The sequence below is a fragment of the Engraulis encrasicolus genome, chromosome 8, assembly GCF_034702125.1.
Source record: "Engraulis encrasicolus isolate BLACKSEA-1 chromosome 8, IST_EnEncr_1.0, whole genome shotgun sequence".
NCBI classification, from domain to species: Eukaryota; Metazoa; Chordata; class Actinopteri; order Clupeiformes; family Engraulidae; genus Engraulis; species Engraulis encrasicolus.
Genome location: NC_085864.1, coordinates 13,228,936 through 13,242,607, shown reverse-complemented (window position 1 = coordinate 13,242,607; position 13,672 = coordinate 13,228,936). Strand labels below are relative to the sequence as shown.

Genomic DNA, 13,672 nt, shown 5'->3' with positions numbered 1-13,672 from the left:
TGTGTGTGTGTGTGTGTGTGTGTGTGTGTGTGTGTGTGTGTGTGTGTGTGTGTGTGTGTGTGTGTGTGTGTGTGTGTGTGTGTGTGTGTGTGTGTGTGTGTGTGTACCATTGATGATGGGAGGCATGGAGAGTACTACTCCGTTGCTGTCGTAAATGACTGGGTAAAGGGGTTCCTCCTCGATGATGTGGAGATAGTGTCTCAGATGGCTGTCTGTCTGCTCCACACACACACACACACACACACACACACACACACACACACACACACACACACACACACACACACACACACACACACAGTAAGACGCACACACAGATTACACATCCAGACACAGACATACAACCAGACACACACGGACAAACAGTTACCAGGACTGTATCTATCAGCCAAAATCAGCCATTTAAACTCAACCAACTCTAGCCAATAGTCAATCAGTGACATGTCTGTTGGCCAATAGTCAATCAGTGATAAAGACAGACGTGTCTGTTGGCTAATAAGGGATCAGTGGTGTCTGAGCTAAGTCCCGCCCCCCCTGTGTGTGTTGCCCAATGGCAGTGCACCTTGTAGAGGGCCATGAGCTGTGTGGCGGTGTATTGGTTGGTCTGGTTGAGTGGCGTGAAGAGGATGTCGCCGGGGGCCTTGGCCGTGTAGGTGAATGGCCCACTGATGGTGTCCAGGTCATGAGTTCCTATGGCAACCAGGGTACGCTTCCTGAAACACACAAGCAACACACACACACGCGCACACATACGCGCACGCACATACGCGCACACACACATGCGCACACACACACACACAGATTAGTTAGCGGACCATAGGGCTGGGCGATTCACCCTGAAAAAAAAATCTAGATTTTTTCATTGCCAAACTCGATTCACGATTCACGATTCGATTCAATACATCCCCCCCCCCCCCCCCCAAAATAAAATAAAATTGTTGAGCTCTCTAGGCCCCAACGTGGTGTGTGTGTGTGTGTGAGAGAGAGAGAGAGAGAGAGAGAGAGAGAGAGAGAGAGAGAGAGAGAAAGAGAGAGACAGAGAGAGACAGAGAGAGACAGAGAGATTGACAGAGAGATTGAGAAGTAGGCTCTGTTTGTGTGGCGATGCCTCTGGTGTGTGTGAGTGAAGCCTACTCGGACTGGACCAGTTTATATGGACATGGGGTAGCCTATAGCAGAGGTTTTCAAAGTGGGGCCTGGGGACGCCTGGGGGGGGCGTGAGAGGATGCCAGGGGGGCCGTGGCAGATTGGCAGGGAAAATATAGCAAAATGAATTGAATGACCTAAGTAGCCAAAATAAACCAAAAATAGGCTTAAATCCCAAAGGAATATTTTTTTTCTTTACAATATTTATTTATTGTGCTTTCTGTAGTACCTGAATGGTCTTAGGAATACACAAACTTTTTCAATCAAGGTGTGAGACTGGGTGCACAGAAAAAAAGTGTGGCACGTCCCATGTCAGGGGGGGCTTGGCTGTATCTACCTGTATGTGGAGGGCTCATAGTAAAGTTTGGGAACTCCAGGCCAAAATAGCCTGATGTAATTTATCTCAGGACATTGGTAATAGAAATTACCAATTGGGATTACATTGAAACATCTCAGAGAAAGAACAAAACATGTGAGGGGTAAACACTCAGGCACTGTTAAGATTTGTCGTCACGTGCCATCCATCCCCACAATATATTAATGATGCATTATAGTACAGATGTATGGAGGCTCTTGTCCCAGATGAACAAATTTAGCAATTGCCAGCTGGTTTCCCATCAGAGCCCATAGTAATGCGTCTGAATACATGTCGATGCATCTGAACACTGCTGCGTTAACACAGCGAAAACATTTTGGAGCAACGCCCTAAAACAATGCTTACTTCAAGACGGTAACGTTTGCAAGCCTCAGTAGATTAGATATCGCGTTTCATGCATTTAATCAGACATCAGCGCATTCGCACAGGATTAGAACCAGTTTTACTGCCGGTAATTTCTCCAGACTGCAACAGGTGGTAAAACTCTCGGCGAAGTTTACCGATATCGCCGCTATCTTTACTGACATGGCGCGTTCAGACGCGGTTACTTTACCACAAGTCACCTAACTAGTCCCGTCCGAGTAGGGCTTTAGAGAGAGGGGGAGAGAGAGCGCGCGAGAGACAGAGTGCTCCGGTTGCTTGGGTGTGTGTGTGTGTGTGAGAGAGAGAGAGAGAGAGAGAGCTCGCGAGAGAGGGAGGGAGAGAGATTCCTTTCAACTCACATAGGCTATGTTGGTTAAGATAATATAGGCGAGGAAGCAGCGCATCCAAAACTTTAAGCATGTGTTGAAAACCTCTCTTCTCTCAATAAATTGGAAGCATATCGTAGTAGGTAGTTCTAGCCTAATTGCATCCGTGATTGCTTTCCACCCTGCGCCACTCTTGTGGTAGGGGTAGAGTAGTTTGTTTAGCATTTTCTCCGCGAGATGTTTTCGTTTCAAATATTGAAACATGCCTGCAGTCCGGCTGCTACGACGTACAGCTTATGACAACACTGTCATTCACAATTTACAAAGTGGTAGGTTGTTTAATTCATCATTGGCAAAACGATAGGAGGTAGTGTCTCCTTTTTTGAACAGGAGCCCGTATTCCTCACCCGTTTCACTATATTTCTGTCAAACCATTTCACTCACCACGTTTGTTTGTGCATGTAATGGGGGAGGAGACACAGAGAATGCACTAGGTAGGCTAGACCTACGTCTTCGCCAAGTGGCGAACGTAATGCAATGCGCTGTGCGCTTGGATACATAAACTGACAGATGATAAAAAAATAAAAAATAAAAAATCGTATAACGCGATTTCTCAAAAAACAAATCGATTTGACGTTCAAACTCGATTTTAAAATCACATCGATTTTTTGCCCAGGCCTACCGGACCACCAGCAAAAACAATCTTCAGGGTGGATGGGCTACTGTTGAACTGAGAAAAAAACAATAAGAAGTGGAACCGTAAACTAAAAGATGTCTCTCAGTAAGCTTTGTCCATCAGTGAGGAGCAAAAGCTTAAGCATTCTATAGTGTTCTAGAGTGTTCTCAGCGTTCAGGGTGTTCTATAGCATTCTACAGAGTTCTAAAAGCGTTCTCGGGTGTTCTAAACGTTCTAAAGTGTTGTCAAGTGTTCTAGAGTGTTCTCAAGCGTTATATTGTTACCTGCAGATGTTCTGGTGGAGTTTCTCCTGGAGTTCGATGAAGCTGTCGTATCTCTCCTGAGTGAAGCTGATGTTCCTCAACACGGCAGCCACAGCATGGGGACGCACCGACGCAGTCTACACATATACGCCACATAGAAATTAACACACACACACACACACACACACACACACACACACACACACACACACACACACACACACACACACACACACACACATACACACACACATAATGAACACACAGATAAACAGAAACACACTACATTCAATACCGTACTACATTCATCTTAAATATCTGCTGATTAACATTGTGATACCGTCCATCTTAACAACTGGGCACTCTCACTCACACTCTCACTCACTCACACTCACACACACACACACACACACACACACACACACACACACACACACACACACACACTGACCTCTTTCGTGATGATCAACTTCTGGGTTTCTCCACCCGCAGCCTTCACACGCTGATAGCGAGGAGCCTCAATCCTATATACACGTACAAAGATAAATAAAGAAACACACACACACACACACACACACACACACACACACACACACACACACACACACACACACACACACACACACACACACACACACACACACACACACACACACAGCGGATGAATAAACACACATACAGATTGCAAAACCAGCTAGCATTTGGCTGAGGCATAACTAGGTACTAAAGAACTCATCCGAGATCTATCTTCATCACAGCCACCATTGCAGAAGACTACACCCACGCCAATGACAGAGACAACAGCTACGTATACATTACATTGCACTAAGCTGATGCTTTTATCTAAAGCAATTTACAGTTATTTACAGGGCAGTGGTTGTGGTTTCTGGAGCAATGTGGGGTTAGGTGCCTTGCTCAAGGGCACCTCTACCTTGGATGGAGTTGTTGGGGATACCGTATTCAAACCTGAAACCCTCTGATCTTTAAGGACCAGTTCAGTCAATTTCAATATGCTGTTGTCACGCTACCCTTGACTTGTCAGTACCCGGTGATGCCACGCTTTTCGGCTCAGCCCTTTCTGAGATACGAGCTATTCTAATGGGGGCAGCGTTTGTTTACATTTATAATGTTTAAACATAGGCCTCCTCCAAATATTTTCCCAAAAGGTACCGCTGTTTGCTAGTTGTCTGCTGATGTTGTATAACCTTTTGGATGTTTTTGGGAATAAATAATATATATATTTTTTTAATGTAAACAAAGCGCTGTCCCCATTACAATGACCAGGATGTCAGAAAAGGCTGAAGAAGAAAAAAAATCTCAGGTACTGAAAAGTCCAGGGTAGTGTGAGCATTACAACTGCATGTTGAAATGGACTGAACTGGTCCTTTAAGACCGCGTTCCTAACCATTAAGCCACATTTTGCTTTTTATGGGACAGTCGTCACAACTGCTCCATCCATAACCATGGATGTAAAAGACACACATAAAAGCAAAAGCTTCCCACCACACACTAGTTTGCTCTGCACAGTTTCAGCAGAGCACACACACACACACACACACACACACACACACACACACACACACACACACACGTCTCACCTCTGTTTAAAAACCGGCAGGACCCTGACTTGTCCCTCGAGACAGAGGAGGTCGGATCGGCTAACACACACACACACAAACAAACACACACACACACGTCTCACCTCTGTTTAAAGACCTGCAGGCATCTGACTAGTCCCTCGAGACAGAGGAGGTCGGATCAGCTAACACACGCACACACAAACAAACACACACACACACACACACACACACACACACACTCACACACACACACACACACACACACACACACACACACACACACACACACACACACACACACACACACACACACACACACACACACACACGTGTCTCACCTCTGTTTAAAGACCTGCAGGCCCCTGACTAGTCCCTCTAGACACAGCAGGTCATAGCGGTTGGCCGGGACGTCGATCTTGTAGAGCACCACGTCTGACGCTCCCCCCGCCTTGTCACCACCCTGCTCACGACTCAGGATCTCACGCTCAGACGTCTGACACACATACACACACACACAGGACAGGCACATACACAGAGAACATGAACACACACACACACACACACACACACACACACACACACACACACACACACACACACACACACACACACACACACACACACACACACACACACACACACACACACAGATCAGCACGGCCCTGACAGTAGACAGCATCCAGATTCCAAAGGTGGTTTGACGGCACACTTACAATCTCGTCGAGCTCCAGCCCGAACTCAAAGCAGAGTTCATCAAACTCCTCATCAGCTGCAACAGACAAGGGACGTGAGACACAAAATGAGATGACATGAAAGAACATTATTGTTTTGTTGTATTTTTGAGGAAGGTGGTATTTAGAATACATACTGTGCTATGCATATACATATTTATGTTGATGTTGGTAAATAGAGTGTCATAACATACCAGTAGTCAAATGCTAAATATGAAGAACTGACTTACTATATCATTGGGTCTTTCTCAAATGCAAGGCCAGTGTCCTTCCAAGTGTATCAGCCTAATTAGGCACGCCCAGTGATTGGATACCCTTTATTAGTCATACCCAGTGATTGGATATTCTGTAGAGTTCACCAAAAAGTATCCAATCACTGGGCGTGACTAATTAGGCTGATACACTTGGAAGGACACTGGCCTTGCATTTGAGAAAGACCCCCTTTGACATGAAAATGTACTTCACTGTGCAGGACGCGTGTTGATGACGTCACATCAACACCAATCAAAACACATTTCTACGCTTTTTCTCCAGTCTACTTCATTTGTTCAGATTTCTTGTCATTTCAATAGCATACATTTAAACTTCTCTTGTTGTTAAGTGTTCTTTCAGTATAGAAAACGTGGTCCAGTTGAAGTGTGGTGTGGTCGTACTACGCATGATGCAATCGCATGGATTTTGAGTGTACAGCCCAGCGCACTAGTCTCCACGCACCACCACACCAGTGTTTTAATCGGTATTCTCTTCCAACAGCGCAAGAGTTCGTCAGAATACATCGGATATAACCCAAATCCCGTGTTGGGACACATTCAAACGTTTTATGTATTGCCGAAAGGAATGGCAGAGTAGGCTAGAACTACTTGTAATCTCGTTGTGCTGCTGTGCTGACGCTGACCATGTTGCATTCACTGTGCTTTTAAAACGCCTCGATTCCTCGACATTACAAAACCTAACACTTGATGCGTGGATGCACACTAATGTTGTTGTGCTGTCAATGACGTTTCTTACTGTATGATCTCCCCAAGGCTTGGAAAAGAAGATCCCTTTTCACGCTGACAGTCGGCATGTTGTCCACCTCAGATCAACTAATCCGTATGAGGAAGGACCCCAGCAAGCCGGTCTTAGCTGGCCAAGCAGATGCCTGATTATTTCACCATGAAGTGCAATAGGGTCTGAATGGCTGAAAGGGAGATTTGATATTCATTCATATTCATATCCATGGCTCTAAATTAACCTTTTCACCAGACAAAATGGCTAGTAGACTCACTGTAATATGACTAGCCAAACACCCCCTAATGGGTGATTAAAGTTTATAAGGGGCTAAAGTTTTCTTTTCTACCAGCCAAACTGAAATTTCACCAGCATATAGGCCCTACAGTCGTTTTGCAGGTGTTAGCAGAGAGGTTCTATGGTAGGGGTATTCAATTAAATGTCAACGAGGGCCAGTTTTTTCAAATTCCTCCCAGTAAAGGGGCTGAACATACGTATGTATTATGGTTGCCAACTGACAATGAAAAAAAATATGGGAGACTTAATTGAAGTGGAGGGTCTGGGGGTCCTCCCCCAGAAAGTTTTGCATTTCTTAGATGTAATTTCCTGCATTTTAACGCCCTGTGTCCCGTTTCAGCATGATAATGGAGCCCATACTTTTAACTAAAAAAAAAAAAAGATTCTGTAGGCCTATTTGAAGGGGCATGTGGGGGGCCAGAACCTTGCTGTCCAAGGGGAGCCCAGGGGGCCGCATCTGGCCCCAGCACCGCCATTTGTGGCCTTGTTCTATGGTTATAACCAGCGCTGGTGTTAGTGTAGAGCCCTGTTTACTCTTTCATATTCATTCATTCATTCATTCATTCATTCATTCATTCATTCATTCATTCATTAAACCAAGATGTGCTTATACCAGTGGTGCTCAAACTGTGGTACACGTACCACTGGTGGTACTTGGAAGAATACATTTTTTGTGCATTGATTTGAAGCCTGACCAAGTTGTTGCAGTCGAAAATGTCTCTTTGGTCTCACATTTTGTAATAGGCCTATGAACTGTATTAATCTGAACACATAATACAGAATAATACTAGGCAAGCAAGAAATTTAAAAACAAACTTGCACTGAATGTGACCGTAGCTGTTGATGCCGTTATGAACCTCGCCTGTATTGACTGGCAAAAGTGAATATGGAAGGCTTTTGCTGCGATATTCTAATGTTGGTTGTCAAGGTGGCACTCGGAGATCTCAATATTTTCTTGGGTGGTACTTCACACAAAAAGTTTGAGAACCATTGGCTTATACTATTTTATTGTGCCCTCGTGTGACAGAACTCTCGACACAGATTCTGGCGCCATTTTCATTCGAGTCCTTTAAGAGGGTCATACTATGAACACAAACCAGGATTTCCCCCTGCACTTAGGCCTATAGGCCAACTGAAGGCAGCCACCTTTGGCAACAGACCAGACCTTCACTAGGTCTCCTGAAAATATAACTTAATAAAATGTAATTTCTAAAAAAAAATGTGCAAAACATGTCCTATCTATTTCCTGTGAGACTGCATAACATTAAAATGATATCCGGGGCCCTAAGACGGCCTCAAGGGCCGCACCCCTGCTGTACATCGTGGCGCTGGATGGCTGGCATGTTCTGCCCTCTGCTGGCTGTGCATAGAATAGCAGGAAGTAAAGCTGCATCCCTGTTGGTAGAGTAAGCTAGAGGAGAGGAGAGGAGAGAAGGATAGTAAAGTAGAGTAGAGTAGAATAGAGTAACTTTTATTAATCTTTACGGAAATTAACGCCAGTGTACAGTTTAGTTATTGTTATTCTTACTTCAGTGCATGTGCGCCCTCTGCCTCTGTATGCAATGTGTGTGTAATATGCTGTGTGCGTGTCACGTCTGTCCTCAATCTCATATCCTGGACATACTGTACATTCATCATACCTACAGATATCATATACAATACTACATTTACCCATATAGTAGCTTATAAACATACTGTACAAACCCCAACTCCGGTGAAGTTGGGACGTTTGGTAAAATGTGAATAAAATCAAAATGCTATAATTTTCAAAACATTCAATCCATTCATTAGATGGAGAATAGTGAAAAGACAACATATGAAGTGTTAAAACCGAGAAAAAAATTCCTTGGTGGACATATCATTTCTAATTTGATAACTGCAACACGTCTCAAATAAGTTGGGACGGGATCAGTGAAATGTAATAAACATCCAAATAAGATAAAACAACAAAGAAGAACATTTTAAAATGAATTGTACTGATGGACAATAGCAGTGTCCAGGTATAAGACCATCACAGAGAGGCTGAGTCACTCAGAATTAAAGATGCAGAGGGAATAATTACTATAGTTATTACATAGGCCAACATTTTTGAATGTCCTTTGATGTACCATAATTGAGTGTATATAAGACATCTTTTCGTCATTTAAATTATTATGTTCATGACATCATGAAATATATATTGGCTGTAGTCTCACTCTAGCATTCCAAGAATTACTGCTATTGAAAATTGACTATATGAATGCTTCATGTGTGCAAATGGGGGGTTTAACATTCTCCTATGCACCCGAACTCACTTGAAATAGACCCAGAAGACATGGGAAACTGCCCTTTGCTGACAGAAGTCAGCAGAAGTTGCAGAAGTAATAGAGTCTTGCACTTCCTGTGCTACAGTGAAAATGGACCATCCAACTTTTGTTAGTGCTAACTTCAGAAGTCAGCCTCCATGATGGCATGGGGTTGCCGTAGTGCATTGGTTAAGTTGTTCTCACCCATCTGTAGAGTTAAATGCAGTGTTGAATGATATAAATGGGTTTAAACACCATGAAATCTTCAAATCCTGCCACAAAGTAAGGACAAATTGTGTTCTCTCTGCTATGGTTTAACAGTTTAACTCCATCATTAGTAGTGCAGGTGGATATGTCAGAAAAAAGAGGTTTAGGAACATTTCATATAGATTTTTCCAAATTGTGTTTTTTATCAACTACAAACCCCATAGTCTTCAAATCCACCTGTTTCCATTTTTTTCCGAAGTGGAAACGCCCAAAATCCAAGATGGCGGATATGCAGTCAGATTCTAACACAATTGAATGTAATGGAAGGAAACATGTCATATACATTTTTGGAATTGGTGTTTTTTAGCATCTCTTGGACCCCCTGAATACAAAACTACCTGATTCTATTTCCCCCCTTCATTTTAAGAACCAAAATCCAAGATGGCTGACATAACATATAGCAAAAATGACATGTTTGGTGTTTTGAGGTCTCCAAAGTCAGTGTTTTTTTCTTGTATTTTTAATATTCTTGATGTATACAGGACCGTTCAGTCAGTCATTACATGAACTTTTTCAAAAATCATTTAAAATTTATAAAAATTCAACATGACATCTATAAAACGATTGCGTAAGCTTACCTCTCTATATGGCCAGCTGATGTGTCTCATCCCAAATCTGAGCTGGCCCCTTTGATAATTTGTGTTTTATATTTCTAGGACCCCCTCTGAAAACAAAACAATCTGTTTCCAATTTTTAGAAGCAAAATCCAAGATGGTCAACATTGTAGCAAAATATGAACATTTGGTATTTTCAGGTTTATTAAGCTATTGTGTTATTTTGTACGCCTATTGGTAATATTTTGATAGGCACATAACTGTCATTACATTAAATGTTTCGTCTCATAGGAAGAGCATCTGGAATTTGGGGTGACACACTGTAAATCTTGCGCGCGCGAGGCCAAAATCCCCACACAAAGGGCATGTTTTAAAAGGAGCGTGTGCAGGGTAAAAAAATAAATATGAGTTTCTCCTTGTTGTTTTGCCGCTCAAGTTGTCTGGGGCTGATGCAAAACTTCATGCTGGTTCAGTTTGTAATCAGGTAAATTCGCACGATTGTCTGTGCGTTTGCCATGAACATCGACTGTATGACTATGAACTGATGCTCCGATGCAAAGATGCACACCCACGAAATAGGGTTGGATTTAGATTGTAGTTCTCAATTTAAAATAAATTCCCGGAAACTTCAACTGGATAATGAGGGAGGCTCGGTGGTCGGTTAAGATTTTTAAACATTTCGTCATCCCCAGTGTTTATAAATTAGGAACCGAAAATGGCACCGTCAGGAACCGGCATTGAAACGTAGGTTCTGGAACCGGAACCGAAACCGAAAAATTCTGATCGGTACTCAGCCCCATGCGCACATGTCGGCTAGCAATTGGCTAGTTGCAAAAAGTTGGCCTGTTGCCTCCAACTAAACTCTCTAGACTGATCAGAAAGTAAAAGAAAATCCTATTAATTCATTTCATTGAACAACTGTAAAAAAAATAATGGGCAAGAGGACCACCTTCATGATGTGCAGCATCATTGAGGGAGCCAGTTTCTTTTCATTTTTATGTCAATTATTTTCATAAAAGATTCACACTTGTGCCACTTATACGGATCCTCATGATGCCAAAGGTCTCACAAAGGTCAATGTATGATAGTGTGGCAATCAGCAGTCAGCGCACCTGCCAATCTTGCACCTGAAACACAGAGGACAGACCAAGGAACCAGCAGGGAGGACAGCCAAGCCCCCTTGAGTCATGACATATGGTAGTACTTTGGGTTTGGGTTCAAATAACAGAAGGCCTTGGTTCCAAGTCGTGTGAGCCCACTGTCCTCTTCTTCACTACACATGGCTTCAGAATTTGGATGACTTGCTATGAGGCCAACATAGGCATGCCAACTGGATGAGCCACAACAGACCCACAGAGACGTGATCTCAATGGATGCTACTGATGGGTGAAGCATAATATTAGACACCATGGATGAATTATATGAGGGACGTTCAGAGCGTGTGAAGCACATGAGTGGGCTTACCGTAGGGAAGACCATATCAGGGTATGACCCATCACTTTAGTTGAGGATATTCTCTGACTGTCATGCCAGAGAGCCTAGTTCTATGAGCAGAGAGCATGGCAAGATTGTTAGCATTGGAGGAATGCAACATCCCGGATAGAACATATGGTTTCACAGCCTTCAGATAAGCTGAGGCCGACCTTGAAGCAACTTTGTAGCCCTTTGCCTCGATATAGGCAGCCAATCCAGTGAATGTGCATATTACTGTACAGGTAGCACTGCATAATAGGTAGGCCTACTGTACATGAAGTGACTCATAGCAATTGTTGTTGGAACAATAATTTGGACCAGCATGGAATCCTCTGTGCTCGAATTCACAAATGAATGGCGTCAGAGTAGAGTAGAGTATCATTTATTGATTTATAGACCTGAAAGCAACATTAATGTTGATTTTGCTAAACAAAATCTCTTCCATCTTGGATTTTGTAATGGGCTTAGTTTATGTAATGGCTGACTTCACATTCATGTAACAAATATTACCAAAACAAGTCAACAATAGCTTTATAGACTTCAAAATATTAAATATGCCAATTTCGCCATAAATTATGTCAGCCATCTTGGATTTTGCCACAAAAAATGAAGGAAAATAATTTGTTTTCTATTCAATGTTGCCCTGGAATTATAAAACAGTTCAATTGAACCTTAAAACGGCATTAATGGTGAAATTTCTACACACAATGGCAGCCATCTTGAATTTGCCACTAAATGTTCACGAAAAAAATGGAAACAGGTGGATTTGTATTGGGGGGGGGTCCTAGAAGTAAAAAAAACACCAAATGGAAAAATCTATATGAAATGTTCCAAAACTTACATATCAACCTATACTATAGGACCAGCAGGTGATAAAATGGCGGGCATTTGGTCAAGATCTGTCACACTGTAAGCACTACAGAAAGGAAAACATTGCAAAACATGACAAGGAATACACCCATTTAAGCTGGTGAAATCATGTCAAAGATAGGAATTAACACTGTTTTTTATATAAAATCATCTTATCAGTTAATGTATTTAACTGTTACGTGTTATCTTTTGTTTTGTTTTTAGTCTTCCTTGACATTTGCTGCCTTTGATTGTCCCCGTCCCAACTCTTTTGAGACGTGTTGTTTTTACATATTCATGAATATCCCTCAAAACTAGAGATGCACCGGATCCTGATTTTTAGGATCCTGTCAGATACCGGATCCAATGCTTAAGATCCTGCCGGATCCAGAACCGGATACCGGATCCTACGAAAGGGTTGAAACACATAGCCTACTCGCACACGTGGGCCCTTTTTATTACGTTGGCTCAAACAATTTTTTAGACTCATTGGCTTACTGCCACACTGCCTGCACTGGCCGCTTCCAAGGGGCATTCACTCCATGCAGCAATTGGCGTTGTGAAAGACTGACTGAAAAACCTAGAAATGCACCAGATCCTAATTTTTAGGTAACTGCCGGATACCGGATCCACTGCGTAGCCCCTTAATGCGCGCCGTACCTCCTGAGGCACGCTGTAATAGACATTGAAATGTAACTACCAGAGCACTACAATACTATGACACAACACAGGCCCTTTAGTAATGCACCACGACTTGGTCATTACCATACTGGTAACAATGAATTTATAAAGCCGCGCCTTAAGGGGTTAAGATCCTGCCGGAATCCTGTGAAAAACCCTATTATCCTGTCGGAGTTGGGGTTTGTATACCGGTATCAGATTACCCCATCCAATCCATTACTAGTCTCTCCCCTCCCCCACTCTAAATGACAGCCCTTCTCTTCAGACACCGCCTCAACTATTTTCCTCCTTCTCTCCCGTTAATATTGAAACTGTCTGTGATCTTGCCACGAAGGCCAGGCCTACCACCTGTCTCCTGGACCCTATGCCCTCCTCTCTTGTCAAGGCCTGTCTACCAGTTCTCAGTCCCCTCCAACATGATTAACACCTCTCTCCTGACAGGCATAGTTCCAAACTCCCTAAAGATTGCAGCCATCACGCCTGTCCTCAAAAAAACTGGAGCTGCAGCGGATGATTTTAAAAACTACCGTCCCATCTCAAACCTTCCCTTCATCTCCAAGCTGCTAGAGCGTACTGTGGCCTTACAGCTTCAAGAACACATGACATAATTTAGCCTATGGGAGGAACTGCAGTCTGGGTTCAGGGCTAAGCATAGCACTGAAACTGCACTAATCAAGGTCGTAAACGACCTTTTGTTAGCTGCGGATTCAGGCCATTTCAGTATCCTCCTGCTACTTGATTTAACAGCTGCTTTTGACACAGTCTGCCACAACGTCCTTCTCACAAGGCTGGAAACCCTATTGGGCATCACTGGT

General features: G+C 43.1%; 1 protein-coding gene across 1 annotated transcript in view; it reads right to left on the bottom strand.

The window, feature by feature from the left end:
• The window catches only part of farsb (phenylalanyl-tRNA synthetase subunit beta), a 15,784-nt gene extending 9,218 nt beyond the window's left edge, over positions 1-6,566 (bottom strand). Inside the window, exons 1-7 of the mRNA XM_063205006.1 lie at positions 6,470-6,566; positions 5,444-5,499; positions 5,069-5,223; positions 3,602-3,674; positions 3,172-3,287; positions 563-713; positions 108-216 (exon numbers count right to left, since the gene is read on the bottom strand). Of these exons, the coding sequence (XP_063061076.1) occupies positions 108-216; positions 563-713; positions 3,172-3,287; positions 3,602-3,674; positions 5,069-5,223; positions 5,444-5,499; positions 6,470-6,527 (718 nt within the window). The 5' untranslated portion in view covers positions 6,528-6,566. The remainder of the gene's footprint in view (positions 1-107; positions 217-562; positions 714-3,171; positions 3,288-3,601; positions 3,675-5,068; positions 5,224-5,443; positions 5,500-6,469) is intronic.
• Positions 6,567-13,672: the final 7,106 nt, after the last annotated feature.